At 34.3% G+C, this 19,954-nt stretch overlaps 3 protein-coding genes across 3 annotated transcripts in view; 2 read left to right on the top strand and 1 right to left on the bottom strand.

Moving 5' to 3' along the window:
• Positions 1-1,063: 1,063 nt before the first annotated feature.
• LOC104912930 (putative ATP-dependent RNA helicase TDRD12) lies at positions 1,064-3,848 on the top strand. Its single transcript, XM_010717753.3, has 6 exons — positions 1,064-1,204; positions 2,174-2,228; positions 2,892-3,005; positions 3,093-3,246; positions 3,339-3,405; positions 3,714-3,848. Exons 1-6 carry the CDS (start codon positions 1,117-1,119, stop codon positions 3,797-3,799), a joined length of 564 nt encoding a protein of 187 aa, XP_010716055.1. The 5' UTR covers positions 1,064-1,116; the 3' UTR covers positions 3,800-3,848.
• A 3,231-nt stretch (positions 3,849-7,079) lies between these two features.
• SLC7A9 (solute carrier family 7 member 9) lies at positions 7,080-19,026 on the bottom strand. Its single transcript, XM_010717754.3, has 13 exons — positions 18,882-19,026; positions 17,901-18,026; positions 16,628-16,775; positions 15,463-15,705; positions 14,705-14,830; positions 14,294-14,393; positions 12,759-12,803; positions 12,310-12,433; positions 10,601-10,704; positions 9,716-9,812; positions 8,803-8,952; positions 8,053-8,227; positions 7,080-7,178 (listed from the first exon to the last, which is right to left on the bottom strand). Exons 2-13 carry the CDS (start codon positions 18,003-18,005, stop codon positions 7,114-7,116), a joined length of 1,482 nt encoding a protein of 493 aa, XP_010716056.1. The 5' UTR covers positions 18,006-18,026; positions 18,882-19,026; the 3' UTR covers positions 7,080-7,113.
• Positions 18,537-19,954, top strand: part of TDRD12 (tudor domain containing 12) — a 10,502-nt gene continuing 9,084 nt past the window's right edge. Inside the window, exon 1 of the mRNA XM_031555392.1 lies at positions 18,537-18,575. Within this exon, the coding sequence (XP_031411252.1) occupies positions 18,537-18,575 (39 nt within the window). The remainder of the gene's footprint in view (positions 18,576-19,954) is intronic.

Raw genomic sequence — 19,954 nt, forward strand, 5'->3', positions numbered from 1 at the left:
GAGCACTGAAGTATTCAGTCATACAAAGAATTTGGAGCTTTGTGAGTGTTTCCAAATTTATTTTTCCGTCTAACTAGTTTTTATTAGGAAATAACTGGATATTTACATTATTTATTGGAGAGTATGATTTTTATTTAAACAAGATGATATTGTTTGTGATATCTGCTCTCATCTAACTAATTAGGGCACTACTCTTTAATGACTGGGGTTACGTGATGTTTTTTATGGCAACAATTCTGTGCACGTTGCTAGTTTAAAAAATTACTTCATTGAGTAAATATGTGGTGTGGAAGGGCACCTCTTTCTGTGATCTGTGAAGGATCCAAGATTCTTCATTTAAAATGCATACGATGACGGCATTCATAGTTGCTGTGGTTTAATCTGCCAGGTGGCTAAGCACTACAGTCATTTGCTTTGTTTTTTTCCTTCCTACCTTCCCAGGTGGGAGTAGGGAAAGAATAAAAAAAAAAAAAAAAAAAGTAGAACTCATGGATTGAGATAAAGCTAATTTACTAAGATCAAGAAAAGGTTAATTATGCTGTTTGTGTGTTTGTAAATGTATATGGTTAGTGATGCACAAGCAGTTGCTCGCTAGCCCCTGATAGATGGCCATGCTAGCTCCCCAAGCAACAGAAGAGTGAGAGATGAAATCTCCTTTTGACCCTTGACCCCCTTCATAACTCCTTCTGCATAATGTCATATAGCATGAATATCCCTATGGCTGCTTTAAGTCAGCTGTTAGAGTTCTGTTCCCTCCCAACTCCTTGGGCCCTTTGCTGCAGGTGGCCTTGGCTCTGTACAACTGCTGCTTTAAACATTGGTGTGTTATTGTTTTTGTTCTAGAACCAAAACAGCATCGTATCAGATGCTGAAGAAAACAATTAAATCCCAGCTAAAATTAAAACAGTAATTTGGTTGGTTGGTTTTTGTTGCAAAAGTGCATTTTAAAAGTTCTGCACTATTTTCTGTATATGTTAAAATTAAAAACTTAAATAGTTTCCAACTCTCATTAGGAATCCTTTGAATAGTTAACATTTTTAAACATTTCATTTCATTTTAAAAGTATGTCTTTCTGTATTCAGAAGCATAAAGGAGGATGCAGCTAGTCCTGAAAATATGTCTGAACTGCAGAATGTGTCCTTAAAGGAAAATTCTTCAGAAAACTGTAATTCTTCTAAAGTGATTATGGGGAATCATCTGTGTGGTAAGCATGCTCATAATTTTCCAAATACTTCTTAGACTTGTTCTCCAGTTAAGTGCCTAGATGGACTTCTTAGTTAACAGTGCAGACTTCTCTGAGAACCCAGCACGGTACCACATAGCTAGTCTTTAGAGTAAGTCCTAGTTAGCAGTCTGAAGATGCTGTGTGAATAAGCCATGTTAATACACCTATTTTACTACTTTGGGAATTCACTGTCCTTGAAATACTCAGAATTGTTTAGCTCTGGAGTGTGGGAGCAGAAAATTTTAACTACCAGTGTTTTGCTGTCAAAGGCCATAGCATTGGAAGAAATTAAAATCTGCTGGAATATCCAAAGTGAATTACAGCATTGTTCACTGAGAAGTCTAACTTTTATTATATAGATTTAGGATGGTAGAAGACAGCTTTTCCTTTTAACCTAGTGTTCAGGGACTTGGTATTCAGTCAGTAGAGGACTAAAAGCACATGGCTTGGTGTTAGCCATAGAAGAGAACAGAAAATGATCTGACTTGAGTTGAAATCTCAGTTTGGAGAGATGAGGGTTGAGTGATGGAGGGGAAAAAAGAAAAAATCACAAGGTCCTGAAATGTTTATTGTAGATTATTTTTTTCTTTATTTACCACCTGGTGACAGTAATGCCATGTTTTGAGCTGTGATTGGTAGTAATATTACTACTAGTTGTTTCAGGGATCTGTTAAACTTATGCTTGGAAGACTGAAAAGACCTTTCTTACCTGAAAAATATGATTTATTTTTTTAATATCACCTGTAATATTTTCTAGTTGAAACTTCATTTGAATTATTGATGAAATATATTTCTAAGTTGGAATCACCTGACATAAATGCTGGAGTTATGCTTACAGTTGTAATCTGATTGCTAGCAAATTAATTTTATAGTGTTACTGGGGTATTCTGGAAGTACCTGGTTTGTATAGGTAAGTATAGAATATCTTCCTGCATTTCTTATTTTTAGATGGTGTTGCTCAAACTAAGGAAGCAGAAGACTCTTCACTGCATCAGCAGAAATGGTACAAAATTTCAGTCATTCTTCCTTTTTATTGCAAACTGCCAAACAGGACAGTTATCCTACTGAGATTATTTTGGCAGTAAATAGGTGGTATTACAGGTTGAAATTGGTTGGATTGTTTTCACCAAATACTATCCTATCTGAGCTTTAAACTGTAGCTCCTGCTCTTGTCTCTGCATGTTGGTATTTAATGAGATGAATTGGTTTTGTCTTTCTCTTTGTGTTAATATTCTTTGAAAAAATGGGAATAGAATAATATAAATGTCTTCAACAGGAAATTATGGCCCACTTTAATTTTTTTCAATGAATCCCTTATCCCTATTCCTTTGCAGATAGAACAGTGTATGTTAACTTCTAATTTCAAGATTAGACTATCATACTGTCCTTGCATGAGGCAGTATGGTTTATTCCTTTGGAATGCAGCTTGTCTCCTGACTTGAACTATAACAGGTGTTCTGCTCCAACAACTGAGATGACAGTGCTTTTGTAGCAGACTGGGCTGGCATCCTGATATGCTTTTCTGTCATTGTTATTCAGTCAGTCTGTTAGGGTTTGAGTATGCATACAGGTGCTGTTTGTTGGCATCCTGGTGTGAGAATCTTGGCTGTAGTTAAGGCAGCTTATTTTCTATTTTTGGACTAACTCCAATTAAACTTTATTATAGTTTCTATCCAAAAATAAAATGGTTTGAAAATGAAGAGGCTGTTACAGTGAAGGTTCGAATAGCGAGGATAGCTGACTATAAATGTGAATTCTCTGAGGAAAAGGTAATTTTCAGGTAGGTTTAAGAAACTTAAGTTTAATAAACACGAAGTTCAGCTATTAGCTTGCATTTAATTCTTTTAATTTCTTTTTTATAATATAGTGCCTGCTCAGAAGGCAAATTTTACTTGGCTGATATGGAACTGTATCAGTGTATACTTACAGAAAAGTCTGCATGTGTGATTAAGGATAAAGAGGCTATTATTGTCCTCAGAAAAGAGAAAAAAGGAGCATGGTGCAAGTTACTAAAGAACAAGGTGAAGTGGAAATTAACTTGATAATCACTGAATGTTCCCAACATACTATCTGTTTTTAAGTTCAGATATTTCAGACTGTTTTTTGTTAACAGAATCCTCATGTGTCTTTTGACTTTGATTACTGGGAAGATTCTGAAGACAAAAGCCCTTTTCCAGTTGGTAAGGAATGAACAAATAAGTGCTTACCGTGCATGAAATAATTTGCATCCAGATTTGCATTTTATTTAAATCACTGAGTTATTTCATATACATAACTCTTGTTCAACTCCAGAAACACGTGAGAGAACCTCTACTAGCAAACCACAATGTTTTTTTTTTCTGTCAGAGTACCATAGAAAGAAAGCATTTTAGCCCAATGTCTTGTAGTGTTTTGGTCTAGTCTGTAGCCAGAAGGGCTGCTAATTTTTGTTTTGAAGCTCTTGGTTTGTCTTGCTTTATGAGTATTATGTTTTGTTAATTACTTCTAGGTACTAAAAAGCTGCATCGCACTGCTGCAGTGGCAGAAGAGCTGGTTGACTTTTCAGAAGACAGTGGTGCAGAAAGTGATGAGTAATTGGGACATGTGTCTATTTTTTGTTTCTGTTAAGGTTAATATTGTAAAGTAGTATCTGTTGCATGACAATTACTCCCAAAATTGATGGAACTAAATGTATAGATTGCAGAATTGCCTTTAATTTTAGGAGGAAGATGGTAAGCAAAGACTTGACTTGGGTTCTAAGCATCTGGAGAAATATTCTACATGATAACTTCATATATATGTATTCCAGTGTCTTCACTTTAGAACTTTTGGCTTTAATGATTTTGTGCAAATACGTATATGTATTTAAATTAATTAAAGAGCTTCTAATTTACCTTTCTGAGTTTGCTGTGGTAGCAGTAGATAATTTTTTGCGGTTTAATAAGTTCTGATTGTTTCTTTTGTAAATGTCCATGTGCATGGAAAGCATCAGCTTTGTAACTGCCTGTTTGTCAGTTCTGCACAAATAAATTCAGATGGCAATTTTCCTTTGACTGCAAATACTTTGACTTGTTATAAAATACAATTCTGTTTGGTAACTATAGTAGCTATCTACTGTACGACATCAATGGAATTAATGCCATGATGGAATATTCAATGTTTATTTTCAATGTCATGATTCCACTTTTCCTGAATTCTTTTTCTTATTTCACGTCCTGTCACTTCTGAAACTCATCTCGTCTGTGGAATCTTGTCTGCCTATCCCAACGGCTTTGCACTTCTATATGTAATCTTTCAGTAAATAGTTTTTCACTGTTATATTTGTACACATTAAAAATAATAATCCCACAGTGATGTAGTAATGTAATAGCTATTCATAATACATGAAACTAGTGCATCTCTTTTCATCTGTAAGTCTTCAAAACATGTAGTTCCACTGGAGAAACAGACATGATGGTTTAGGATAGAAATTTTACAGACTTATTTTGAGAGTCTAACTTTTGTTGCATTTTTAATGAGGAAGAATATACTTGCTATTTGGAAACTTCAGCATGCCCTTGATAATATCTTTGAGACAGATTTTTTTTTAACATGCTAACAGAATTTTTTTAGTATTTGTATATTGTATATAATTAAGATTTCTGAATATTTAAGAATACTTCTGATGTCAGTGGGAAACTAGCGTGTGTCAATAAGTTGTGGTAATAGCAATTAAATATTGAGAAACACATACTTTAAAAAATTGTAATACCCTTGGGAATCTGATTATAGTGAGCTTAGCTTATAAGCTTTGCCTGTGCTCAGGACAGATACTGGCAACACTGCAGTAGTTTTGAATGTACTTACTTAGTAACTAATGCACCTGTAGACCTGTATTGGTCTTGTTCTGCATTGTAATGGGAAGAGGAGACTGTCAAATGACTGAAATAGTGATTGGACAGGAGGTTTTCTTTCTTTGTGCATTTTGTCTGACTTGTCTGATATCTAAATACAGTATTAGATGGCTTTTTAATAGGCATAGTAAGTAATATCTAATGTTTGTTTGAAAAGTGGGGCACCCTACTTCAGGTAAAAGCAGAAGGTGTCTTTAGCCCTGCATTCTTAACAGGTACCAAAAGCCAGTATATGAAGAACAATGTAAAGAATATAGCATTAATTTCCAGAAATGTTATTTTGGCCTCTAGCAATTTCTGATCAGGATTTTCATGAGGATGAGATTCTCTCTGGACTTGCTGTTTCTTGAGCTATGTCAATTCCTAACGTTTCTCCTGCACTAAGGAACTCAATAGTATTAAATACTTGCGTTCTGAAGCCATCCCTGCTCTGTTGTCTTGATATCCTGTACCTTCAAGATGCAACAGTAACAAATACCTTGCTTTTCCCACTTTACAAGAAAGTAAGATACAAGGTTTCTGTTGTTTTCCTCTCCACCCCCAATCAGGTATGTTTTTTAACCTTGAAAATGATAGTAGGTGGAGTCATTCATTACAGGGGAAAAAAAAAAAAAGTATTTTATTTTTGGTTCTTCTCTGAACTTTATAGTTCTTTCATTTGGGGTCATATTTTTGTCAACTGGGAGAGGCAGTAACAGCAGTGTGAGTAGGACGAAATGCAGTATTTGGTATTTGTTTCATATGTAATGAATGAGAATTTTATTTTGCTTTTCTTTTCCCCTTGCTTTTCTTCGTCATTTTTGAGCTTTTTTGTTAGTTCTGCCCTGACTGCGTGTAGAGATATTTTCATGATTCTAACCACAAAATCTACTCCAAGATTTTACATATCATTACATGATATGTACTTTTGGTGTTGTTCATCCATCTAGGTAAATGCAAAGTGAGATATGCAGGAATATAAGATTTTTATTCATTTCTTTGTAGCTTCTGTATGATGGAAAAAGCTTCCTTAGTTGAATTCACTAGGCTATCATTAGTATGAACTTCTGTTGTTAAGCCATTTGTTTAGCATTCCTGTGTTATTTATTTAAAATGAGCATACTTAAAAGTTGTCGAGGGCTTAGCTTTCAGTATTTTGAACAGTCTTTGTTAAATTAATCACTTAAAAACATTGACAAATTACTTGAGAAAATTCCTTATCTATTTACTGTAGGGAATACAGTAAGTAAAGGAGATTAACCAAAAACCCATCTGTCTCTTGATCAGAGAAACTGAAAGCTGCATACTCACATATATGGATGTAGAATCTATTTTTTCAATTTCATTTTTGGCAGCTACAAAAGGGAGCATTTGTAGAATGGTGAAATTAGTCCTATTAAGTCACATTCATGCTGAGTGATAGCTTCTGTTGCATTTACTTGGTGTTCTATTCCTTAGATGGCATGGGAGAAAATGAATATACCTGAGAAATTAAGCCTTAATTGATGACTTGTGTTAGTTTTTTGCTTGTTTTTTTGTTCTCTGATGTGATGTTTGTTCATACTCCAGTCCCTCAGCCTTGAAGCTTTTTGATGACCAGTAAACACTGGTCTGAGAAACTAAAGATAGTCTGTTTTTTGTCTCTGCTGTTTTTGTGTGGCTTGTAGGTGTTGCTGCAAATGAGCTGCTGTGTTTACCTGTTCTTTGAGCAGGAAGAAAAGAGAGGTTCTGACCAAATGCTACTGGTAAGTTTTATTGTCATTTTAATTGAGAAGTCCTTATTTTAAGTGTTACTAGTGCAGAAAAGAAAGACAAGCTTAACATATTAGCAAGCAATGAAAAAGGCTTTGCTGTATACTAATTTGGCTCAGAAATCTTTTATTCTTTATATTTAATGTACTTCACATACTAAGCACTGCAAAAATGCTGCACACGAGTATGAACATACCAATTCAGAAAGTTTAAGTGTGCCCCAAACTGAATGGAATCTCCTTCAACTGATGTAGCACTTAAAAACACTTTATCACACAAAATATTTTATTCTGCAACTTCCTCTGGTGGAACAACTTCCAAAAGCATCTGAAGGTGCATAGTGATGGGGTCTGGGAAGGAAATGAATTATTAGAAGCCTTCTCGGGGAAAAAAAGTATTTATATTCTGATTAACAAAATTTTTCTTAGTTAAAAATATTCTTTGACGTTGTTGTGTGTCTTCTCATATCTAAAATTTAAATAAGGGTGGGAAATTGAAACAAGCTAAAATACTCTAGGGTTTCTAAACTTTTTATAGAGTGAATTGTTTCTAACTGCATAATTATGTAATGGGTGATAACTCAGGTCGGGAGAGAAATGCATTTTTTTGTCTGTAGAACTGTTAATTCTGCTTTCTGTAGCTGTTTTCCTCTTAGAAATTCCTGCATATCACAGTTTTTGAGAGATTACAGAGTTCCTTTTGAGATTAAGCAAAATCATTTTATAAATGATTACACTGACTGCTTGCAGCTTTCAGTTTGCTCAACAGCATTGATTAAGACCAATATTAATGCTGACGTTGTGCTTAGTAAGCATAGTGAAACTGATAACTTGAGCCAACAGTGAAGTGCTCTGTGGCACACGAATATTTGCTGCTCTCTAATTAAGAACTACAGGAACTTTCTGAAAAGCTAACATTACAGTTAAAGTAGTTCTATTTATTTAAAAAGTGCTTCTTTGTGTTACTACTGCAGTGTATAGACCTGCAAACTAAGTTTCTTTGTTGCTTTAAGTTGGACATCCTTTTCTTTTGCAGAAATGAATAAAACGCTCTTCAGTGACACGCAGTGAGCTCTACTAACTTATCTGTCTGGAAGATTGCCTCCCTTTTTGTTCCCTGCACTATATGATTTAGTTGGCATAGACCATAAAAAGAGTTCTGTTGGAGTAGTTACTGTAAAGCTTAAGAATGTTCTGTTGAATTTGGCAATTGAGGTATACTTACCTGATATTTTTTGGGACCACTTGAACTTGAAATGAACGAAAAGTACATAAAATATAAGTCCACTTAGTATAAATAAAACACAGTACAAATAGGCCAGTTCAGGTGCGGTGATGATTGGTGCCAGAACCAATAAAATGGATATTAATGTCACTATAACTGGAATGACAATAGGTATCTGCAAGTTTAAAAAATAAATAAATAAATGATAATAATATTCACAAAAATACTTAGTGAGTTGTTTTACAGTTCTTACAGAAATTGCATATATGAGAGGCAGATTTTTGTTGCCTTATGACATTTCTGGAACTAGATCTGGCAATTAAAATAGCAAGAATGTGGATAGAGGAGGTCTTTTAAGTAATTTAAAAATCTCTTTATATTGCTAATTGCAGTGTAGTAATTCACATGTGTTTTAATGGATTTGGGACTTTACTCCAGTGTAGTGAACTCTGAACCTGTCTTTTGTGTCTGCTGACTGTAGGTTCCCATCCCTGAAAATCTGAAACGGAGCTTCTACCTGTGGTCTGTGTGTGTAGTAAAAAAAAAAAAATAAAATATATATATATAAACATTGCATGGGTTGCTTTGAGTCTTTGAGCTTTGTCCTGGTGTGAAACTTGAAGGAGCTACAAATAATAATGGCTAAACTTCATGTGGGGCAGAGGATGTTGTGTAAGTATCCAGACTTCTAGAATTAGTTTATGCTATTTATGGAAACATAAGAAAAGCCATACTGAATGCTGAACTTACCTTGATTGGTCTCTTGAGTTCCTTTCTTGTAAACCTCATAACAATAAGTGCAAATACACTTAAACCGTAAAATATCCAGACCGCAAAACTAAAATAGTTTATGAGTGTGTTAATGTCACCAGGGATAATATAAATAATAGTAATAGCCCCCTAAAAACAAAAACAAGAGTTAGCATAGCCTATTATTAAAGATTGAACTACACTTGTGTCCCTGTATGGGTGTATGTTTATAGCATTCAGAGCCTGATTTCTGTGTGCTTTTGCTTAAATATTTGAGTACAAGGGAATTGCAGCTACTTGTGTGAAGCTTAAACTCTGTTTTAAGTTAAAAGACTTAAATTGTGTGTACTCATTCATTTTGTTGTTGACTGTCCGTGTGGAAGGAAGGGACTATTTAAATGTGTTTTTTTAGGTAGTGAATTTACTGGGAGTGGATGGAGCAATAAAATTGAGTTTATCTGGTTTAACCTTTATGTAAACAGGTAAAGTATAAAAATAGTCTAGTTTTATTTTAAAATACATTTACTAAGTATAGAGAAGTCTTCTTAAATGGAGAGATGTAAATGCATCCTTAAGAGGAGGGAATGCAGCAGGAAATATTCTACAGGCATCCTGTGAAGTAAAGAATTTGCCAATATTTTAATGTTTTTTTTTTGGTTTAACTTTCATACTATGGATTCATAGCATTTTGATTTGAAAATTCATCTGTGGAATGGAACTTTTCAAATTAAGGAGTTGCTGCTCTTCTGCTGTCTTTTTTCCCCTAATACTTAGTAATACTGTCATCTGTAGTCATATACAGATCCTAATCCCACAGAGATTCAAAGATGTGTCAAGACTGCTGGTAGGAAATTTTTAAAGTGCTTGCTAACATTTTGGTCATAATTTCTCTGTACTTAGGGTGTATACTTACATAAAATATGATAGCAGGTGCTGGTGTTAAGCGCTTAACGCTGATGTAAGAGAGCACCTTTAGCATGTGCCCTTCACGGCCTGCTACATAAACAAGTCTGGAAAAAAAAAAAAACAAAGGCAAGGCAAGCTTGTTAGCCTGGTGGAGATAAAGTGGGTTCACTTCTCCAGAAAGAGGAAGGGCAGAGTACCATTGATCTTAAGATTTGTTTTTATTGTGCAACTGCATTTGAATTGAGTTTCCTCTAGTGTGCATCACTATTTCCTTTCATATACAGTGGTATTTAGGGAATATTGTAGTAAACTGGAATAGTGGAAATAACTGATATTAATGCACAGAACTTGAAACTAATTCTGTTTTCAGTCATTAGTTTTTCACATTTCATTTATCCGGAATTGTTTTGGAAAAAAAATTTAGTGCTTGTGTCTTATTAAAGAGTATTTGTTTTAATTTTTTTCTACATCAAAGAACCTTGACAGCCTTCTCTTAAAGTCTGTACAATCCTATCGTGTTCAGATAGTATACATTTTTTATGAAATAGTAAATAGCAATGTTGAGCAATAGATCTAAAGGAGCAGCTACTTTTTCAAGTTCTTATTTTGACTATTAATTCTGTAGTCACGTTCTAATTCTTAATCTTTTTTTGTTTGCTTAATGATTTGCTTTAAATTCAGCCAGGAAAAAAAAACTCTACCTACTTTGAAATGAAGAGGTTTTTTCAAATCTGTGTAGTGATTGCTTCTTTTTGCAAAATGTACTGCGGCTAGATTTGCAAGTACTTCAGTTATTTTCTCTCTATATTTATTCTGGTTGAATATAAATACATTATTTTTTTTTTTCACTCTTCAAAAAAATAATTTTAAGTTATTTGGAATGGAAGCTTACCTGCCTGCAGTAAAACATACCCCATTGGCAGATCCAATTGTAGAAAAGGCCACAAAGAGAGGAATTATCCAGGAGGCTGGATAAAGGACTCTGTCTCCAAACGTCTGGGATATGGGATTAAAATTAATCATTTTTGTTATTTTAACTGCATCTTGAAATATTAAAATGTTGGTGCCACTTCAAAAATAGACTGTATTTTTAACAATGTTTTTGACGCAGCATATGTAGGAAACACTGGGAGACTGATGTGAAAAAATACATTAAAATTCTGTTTAAGGCTTGGTTTGGGGATGTCTGCAAAACAAAAGATATGATTGCTGCAGAGATTGCTGTAGATGTACAACCTACAGAGAAAGATGTTACATCTCCACTACCATTATTGTTCTGAGGCATTACTGTGGGTGAAAACATGAAGGACAAACTTGTAAAGTTTGCAAAGTTCCTGCACCTTGTTATATTGGTAGTTTCTACTTGATGCATTGGGACTAATGTAGATACATTGGTCTGCTGTAAGGGAATTTAAATTAAAACTTGGACAGGAGGGACATTTTGGATTTGTATTTAGCAGCTGATTAACTTTTAAGTAAGTCAAGCATAAGGAGTTGTACTTCTGCTCAAGCTTACTGTCAAAGTATAGTTGCTTTATCCAGTAGCAGGGTACTCACTAGCATTAAGCAATGAAGCTACTTCTAGAGATGTGTTCATACAGAGCACTCGCTCTGCTTTTTGCTGCGTTACTTTTGTACTGCCCAGTAGCAGTTGAGATTCTCTTCGTCTCATCACTTCATAGCTAGTTCTGTGCTAGCTTACCATAGGTGGTGAGCTTAGCGAGAGAAGTGATCTTTATCAGCATTATACTTTGGATTAGGAACTGTACCTCTTGATTGAGGAAAAACAAAGATAACTAAATTGCATCAAAATTATGTTTTATAAGATTTCCATGCGATTGAATATTTTTGTTAATGTACTTCTTAATTGTGTTAAACTGCCTTCTGCATGCATATGAGGTGCTCTTTGTTTTTACATAAAACTAACAATGGAAAATTGCTGCAAGACACTGATCAGTGGTTTGGAAGCCGGATCCCCCTGGAAAATGTAATGAGTGGAACTGGAGGGACAGATGTATTTATGTAAGTTTCTAAAATCTTAGGAATAATCTTTAAAGAACTTTGTCAATTGTATGATCTTGCAGAAATGAAAAAATGATTTCTCTTAATCATGTTAAGTTAAAATTGGATCTAATGAGGAAGTGACCTACAGCCAACTGTTATCTTCAGAATGATAAGGTCTAATCTACTCATTTTGCATGTTCTGTTTCTTTGAACTACTGGAAACACTGTCAAGGATAAAGTAGCAGTTATTTTTCCATATACTTTTTAGTACTTATTGGGGGAAAAAAAAAAAAGTTGCTGAGCTGTAGCCCTTACAGAATGTTGCCTCAAAGACTGCATTACTTTTGCTTGCATTTTTTTCCTTGGGATATGATGAAGCATTTTAAATTAGTCATTGTATAATTTTTTTATTAAGAAGACAACAGGAGTGGGGGAATCAAGGTGTGAGGCTGACAGTTCACAACTAAATTCTATCTTAAATTTACATCTTGCTTTTTATTCATTTGTTACTGCGGAAGAAGCCCCTAGTGCACACAGCCTTCTTCAAATGCTTTTATTTAAAATAATAATAATAATAATAATAATAATGAGACTTACCACAGCAACTGCCTGGGACTGCAGGAGTTCTGTTGAAGTCATTGTGGTGAAATATGAAATGTTTATCAAAATGTAACAAACTGTAACCAGGGGGATTCCAATAATTATAGATAGTGGTAGGTTTCTAAAGAATGCAAAAGTAAGACTTCATTAGCATTGCTGTGTCATTGGCATTGTTACTGCAGTGAACTGGACTCTTTTTCCCCAGATATTCTTCAGGTATGTTTACGTTCCTTTACTGTAGAGCAACAGAAATCTGGATTGAAAAAAAATTGAAAAAGGAAATCGCATTTATGAAAGCCAGAATGTATGATAGCTCTTTGTCTGCTAGTACTCAAACTTTGAGTAAGCATTCCTTTTGAAGTCAAGCCAAAATAAGTGCTAGCCTGTACAAAAATAGATTTTTGTTTTATTGCTAGAAATACAACTTTCGTGTGTATTTCTTTTACCTGTAAGGATTCTTCAGTTCTTCTGTGATATAATTGAGTTGATTCCTGGAAATAAAGACATTAGCAAGATGTTACTAGTAATCAGATGTTACTTCCTGTTACTGTTTGCCTTTCCAGTTTAAAAAAAATTAAACTGTGGTCAAAAAAAAAGTATGAGTTTCTTATCCAGCTGTGAGCCTCAAATAACTAACTTTTTCTTCCTTAAAGTTTTGATGCATCCTGCAATTTCAGAAGTGCCTGTATAATTTTGAATTAGATTGTCTTAGCTCCTGGGTATAATGTCCTGGAATAACCAGAAACTTCCTTTGAGCTTCAAGCTTTGTAATATCTAAATCTTTTCAAGTAAAAGCGCTAGCTGACTGTACCCATTGCAAGGACACAAGTTCAAGTCTTTAGCAATATCTCTTTAAGTTACATTGTATACACCTTAAATTGGAATTTACAGTTCCAGATACACATTTTCAGTAGACCACAGACAACATAAAACATTTTGGTTTTTTTTACTCTTCTGCTTCTGAAAACATGAGAAATTCATATTTATAGTTTGCCCGGCAGCTTTTGAAATTTCAGTCCCTGATGGTTTTTGAAATAATTCTTCAGGATTTAGGCAGTAGCTTTCCCTTCCCACCCCTCCCCCCCCAACAAAAAAAAGTCTAGGTAAGTATCTGAAACACAGATGTGCATGCTTGAGTTGAGAGCCTCAAGCTTGGAAAGAGAACCTGAAAGAATAATCAATTTAAATTTGGACTGATATTTTGTCTAAGGTCGTTTTGTTTTTGTTTTTTTTTATTTTGTTTTTTTAATCTTAGATTTGTACCAGCAGAGCCTCAAGCCAGTTCACATTCCTGTTAGTTCCAGGAAGTGAAATGTATATTTTCTGTACTGTAGCAGAGATTATCTATGTTCCTCAGGTAAATAAGTTTATTCTGATGAAAATAATAGAGGAAAAGTAGTCTTCTGAGTTACTGAATATGGATGCTTTATTTAGAACATGAATGTAAACCTAAAACCTTCCATATTTATGATATTATCTAACTTTTCTTTGTATTAACACAATAGATAACAACAAAATAGATGAGATATTCACTGGAAGCTTCTCAGGGAAAGAATTGTTACTATGATAATTCCAACGGAAGATGAAAAAGAAAAGATGTGAAACCATGTCAATTAAAACTTCTAATGCTTACATTCTCTTGTACTAATTGAGTGGTTCATAAAACATGGACTTTAGGGGTAACCTGTAGAGCTTTTGCCTGAACTGATGGAATTAGCTGTTTTTGTCTCTCTCATTACTACAGTATCTAACCACCTTTAGCACTGAGTCAGTCCTATCAGGATCTACTATAAAATTTTTCCCTAGTAAACAGTAACCTGCTGATTTTTTTTTTTTAACTGAGGATACTGTTCTTTGTCCACAGTTCATTAAGAGATTATTTATGAAAATTTAGATGTTAACTTACATCTTGTGAGTCCTACTGGAGGAGAGAGTTAAGGCTGTTAAACTGTAACTGTTAACACTGGTAAAGATACCTTACCATCCATCATATGCCCAGAGTCCATTGTAGAATGCCAAACCAATAGAGCTAACAGAAATTTTACTGTCCTTGAAAGAATCTTGAAAGTTTTGGGTTTTTCCTGGAAATAAGACGAATACTAGTGACACAATGTTATAATTTGGCTAATCACCACTAGATGAAGAAAAACTCCAGCATCTCCTGGGTCTTTTGAAACATCTTGTTAAAAAATCAATTAGAATTTTTATGAACTTATTGGTAGTATTGAAATTCTTACCCCACTTCCTCTTAAAGAAAGTACTGTAGTTTTGAAGGGACTTTGGGACACTGAGGAAAGATAACCTTTTTTGTGCCATTTTTGTCAGTAGGAAATTCTTAAAGATCACAGCAGAAACTAAAATAATTGTTGGAAGTGAATGTATATTTGATTACCTTGTGCAAGGAGAACAATCCCACTTATAGCAATGATTGCCACTACTATCATTTTAGCAGCTGTGAGAAAATTCTGGAGATAACTTCCCAGCTTCACACTCAGTGAATTCACTATTGTAATTACCACTAAAAGAAATAAATACATGTCTTGCATTAAATTCGTCAGAGCCGAAAGAAAAATAAGCATTTTTTCCCTTACTCTCTTTAATGCTTTTTCCTCATAGGCTACATATGTAACTCGCACATTTTTTTAACATGAATGGTTGATTTAAAGTAATGAGGAAAAAGTTATTGAACTAGGTATCTGCCTTTAACAATAACAAAATTATGTACATAGTAACTGCACTGCATTGTGATAAATACAGAAATATCTTTGCTAACATTTTTTTCTTTTCTGGTCCAGATAAGTGTTTGTTTTATGGCTGTATTTTTCTTGGTAAAGCAGAAACCTAGGCTAGAAGTAAACCATCTATTTTGTGTATTGAGTCAGTGAGTCCTTCCCACAATTACTACTGTGTTGTTCCAAAATTAAAATAAATTGCTATTAGTACTTCAAAAATAATAAATAAGAATTAATACTTTGGTCCAAAATAAAACATTGTTCCACAGTTCTGTTCCTTTCAGTGTAGCATTGCCTCCTGCTGTCCTCATAAGAATTAATGTACTGAATTCTTACTGTGCTGAAATGGATGAGGGTAAACAGAAGTTTGGAATTATGGAATTTGTCACTTATAATAATAATAATACAAATGTCTTACCAATGGCAGCTGCTGCAAGGCACTTGATGACTACTGGAGGTGGATCACAACCTGGATAAAAGGGAGCTGATGCATATTCTGCAAAGCTGAGACATATGATAGCAAAGGAACTGGGCTTTATGACAAGCAGGCTTGCCCAAGAAAATAGAAATGCTGGTATTGGGCCAAAGGCCTCCATAAGGTAAGGATATTCTCCTCCTGATTTTGTGATTGTTGTACCAAGTTCAGCAAAACAAAGTGCACCTGAACAACAAGAAATACAGTTGTTATTTTTTTGTTTGGTTTATACCTATCTTAAACTATGGGCTATTTACAGATAGTGCAATTGCAGAAGTAAATAGATATATGTAATGTATCCTTAGTTCTTTTGTGTTTGTGTACGTTTGACTGTGCACATCAGATTTTTAATTGTGAATTGTGAGGATGTGTGTGAGTTTGGGACAATCACTGAACCTTCAGTGACAATCTAGAATTTACTGTTAGTTATGTTTAAGGCTAGTAGATGAAGTACAAAGGTTCTGATTTCATTAAGAGCCAATACTTAACATCAGATGACAACTGCAGTAAGTTGATGTACCTTTTAGAAACTATAGGGAAAAAGATCTTGTTGCACAGTTTTGAAGTAAAATGCCTAGTGAGCTTATCTTTAAAGTACAGTGGCACTCTTAGTTTCATTGTGGTAGTTGGTATCTTACTCAGAAATGATTATTTCTATGCTCTGTATCTGATATAATGAACAATTAATTCCTTCTTCTTTTCCTAATTGAAATATTCTGAGATGCTTAGTACTAAATTTTGTATGATAAAATTAGACTTACACAACTATAAGTGGTATATAATAAGTGGTAGGAATACCAGGCCGCTGCTAGTAAATTTTGCATGTTATTTTGCCTGTGATTTAAGTAGGTGTTCTCTTCATTACAATTAGTTGCTAAAGTGAGCAAGACTTAAATCCTGCTTTAAAAAATAAGCTAAAAACATTATTTATTGTTTTAATAGCTTAAGCTATTGTTTATAAACAATACATTTGTTACAGTCATCAGAGTATTACTGATTTTTGTCTGGGTGCTGTTACCTAATTTGTGAAATGAGTTGTATGCAGACACGGGGTAGTAAATTAAATGATTTAAGCAAAAATTGAAACTTCTGTGTTGACTCCATTTACCTAGTGTTGCCAGAACTCCACAGACTGCCCAGATGGTTAAACAAGGACCCACAGCTCCAACATTGGCAAGTACTGATTTTGGAGAAACAAAGATACCTGAGCCAATAATTGTACCAACGATCATACAGATTCCACTAATTAGGCCCACCTTGAAATAGAAGGAGACATTTTGGTGAAGTAATTTCTAATAACTACTTTTCAGTTTAATATAACAATAGTAATTGACATTAGTGATTTGTTGTTGTAGCTTTCAACGTGAAGTTTCAGCTAACTAATAAACTGGAATTTCTTTTCTTCCAAATACATATATGGCCTGTGGCATGCCAGCTTGCATATTTGTTTTCATAAACCATTCTTAGAATTATTTGGGTCTCAAAATTAACTTTGTATAAGTGAGCAATTATCTTTATTTAACTTAACTGTCACATTTTGATGAACACTTGAATTCTGAATTTTTGTAACTTATAAGATGTACTTTCTTGGAGGGATTCTGTCCTTCTTTAAGCAGTTGCTCTGCTCTCCTTGCTTCAGATATTTTCTGTGCAGAAATTACCTTAATATTGATATGTGATGAAAAGATCACGTTCTCCAGACTTTGTAGTGATCTGCATATTAGACGAATCTAATAAAACTTCAGGCTCAAAAGTCAATGGTATGGGCATCTTAAATTTTCCTTACATTATAGCTAGTCTAGTAGCATCAGTATTTTGCCAGTCCAGGTTCTTAGCACCTAAATGAAGCTATGCAGAATATCATTTTCCAGGTTGCATAAACTGAAAGATAAATTACACTTCCCTTTGGGAGTCTTGTCAGAGGTAAAAGTGGCATATCTTTTCTGTAAAAGCATCCGTCACTTTCTGGAGAAGAAAAATTGCCATTTGTCTTTCTGTGCAATTAGCTTTTTAATGGACATATACCCTAACAAATTTGCAGAAGCAGTGAGCTGAACCAACCCTATTCAGCCTCTGAGAAGAATTAGTGAAGTTCATAATATTATGCTGAGCTAAGCAATTCTGAAGTATAAAATACTAAAAAATAATTTAAAGACTTGAAAATTGTATATTCTTTTAATTGTGCTTATATCAGAGCCATATACATAGTTAATGAGTTCATAAAATATAATTCAACCACAGCATGAAGATACCAATACGCTGTTGCAAATAAGAGCAGTTTCAACTTTGGTATGATGATACGTCGTCACAAATACATTCTTACTGCCTCCCTGTGCTAGCCCTTCACTTGCACATATTAAGGAGTGGGTGTTGGCATTTACCTCTTTTTTTAGGTTCGTAGCTTGGGGTTCCTGACTCTGAATGGATTGTCCATCCTCCGTTCTGTTGCCCTGTTCTTTTCTTTTCCTCAAGCTTCCTTCACCCATTTGATTTATTTGTTGAAATATCTAAATAAAGGACAAAAAAAACCAGTGTAGTCTCTCTCCTTCAAATGCCTCTAGGAGACCAGGTTGATTTCATCTTTCACTTAGAAGTCAGCTTCTTTACTTTTGAAGAGATAGTTTCTGATTTTTGTTAAATTTGGCCTTTTCCTGATTTCTCAGATGCAAATATGTTAGACCAGGTGTCATTTCCTGACTGTCTAATTAGCAGGTCTTCGCTTCAAAAAGTGTTGCTGTTCTTCTCTGTGTTGACTTAGGGTGAATGCCTTCTACTGAACATTATATTCTGTTTAGAATTAGACTGTAAACAATTCGACTTCAAAAAAGTCAGTTTTAGACTTATGAATGTAGTATTTTCTTGGGAATTTTGCTTGTTTCACACAGTATTAGAATAATATCCATCCTGAAGTAGTGATGGAAATGGAGGTTAAAATAGTTTAGTCCTGATTCCCACTGTTGATTTGGTCAGTCTTCTCTCTCCTTAAATTCTCCACCAGTAATTGTTAGAATCTGAACATGGAATATTGTTTTGCAGCTAAACAGACAGTAATTCAGGTATGCTTCATGTTCAGACAATTCAGCTAGTAGCCACTTTTATTGTAGCCTTTTAAATTGATGGAATATCCATCTCGGTACTGCTGGTCTTCAGAAATGTTTCTGCTATAGAGAAATCTGGTTTATGATTTAAAGATTTTAAAAATCAACATAATCTAACTTAAGATCAAGCTATAATGGAAAACTGCCCATGTAAGGAATGCAGGGCTTGGGTCACTGAACTCTTACAGCTTTGTGCCCAACTTCTCTCTTTAAAGTTTTTTGTCTAGAATATGTTATCATCTAGTAATTCATACACTCACTTACCTTATTTGTATTTCTTTGGTGTAATTCACAGATCCAGGGATCTCTGTATAGTGTTTCTTTCCTCTTGTTAGATTTACCAGCCAGATAGAGAGCAACACAGGTCCATGTCCAAAACCAGAATATGCAGAAGCAACAGCAGCTTAAGTACAGAGGTTATAAAAGGTAATCATTAAACCTGGTCTCAGCCAAGAAGCTTTGAGATGGGAACTACAGGTAAACCAATAGTCCAATTAGTTTATCTTTAAAACAAAAAGGTTTTTTTTCCATTTGTTAAGAATGTTTGTCCAGTACCTAAGTACTTTATTATATAGTGAGAGGAAATCATAATTTGGGTGCATTTTGATTTCATGTCATGATATTTCTGCTTTAGAAACTGTGGAAAGATAAACTTGAAGTAATTGTTGTAGTGTGGATGTGTTTAAAAGCATCTGTCCAGATGTTAAGTGCATCCCATAAAAACAGCTTGTTTCATTTTGAGGAGATGGAAAAGTGTGAACAGAAATCTCTCATTGTTTTTCATTAACCTGAAGACAGCTGAGCGGGCAGCTTGTGTTCCTTTCATCTGCAGTTTCAATTTTTCATTTTTGTAGATGTTTAAAAATCTTGCTTTAGGGGAAGAAAACCTGTCTCAATTTCTGTACAACTATATATCCAGGAAAACATTGCTAATACTGTCTGCTAAAACAGGGTAGCTTCATTCATGGTAGTCATCCCAAAACTACTAGCAAAAAAAACCTGTAAGTATGTTTCACATCATTTTTAGTAATGCAAGCTGTAAATCCTAATTATGTCAAATGTGAACCAACTTTTTTTTTTATTTCTACTGTTAAACTAACAGACTTCAATGTGATTAATACATTTTAAAACTTACTGTTTTGGTAATGCCTCAAGAAAAATAGTAATACAGGATTGAAAATAAACCCATGTTGTTGGACTTAAATATCAAAACTATTGAAGAGTTGAGATTGTCAGTATGTTGCTAACACAAAGACTAATCATGACATGGAATGAGAGAAGCAAACTTTTACCATTCTGTCCCAGCTGTATGCTGGCATGTTGACAGCCTTTTTTTT

The sequence above is a fragment of the Meleagris gallopavo genome, chromosome 13 (assembly GCF_000146605.3).
Source record: "Meleagris gallopavo isolate NT-WF06-2002-E0010 breed Aviagen turkey brand Nicholas breeding stock chromosome 13, Turkey_5.1, whole genome shotgun sequence".
Lineage (NCBI taxonomy): Eukaryota > Metazoa > Chordata > Aves > Galliformes > Phasianidae > Meleagris > Meleagris gallopavo.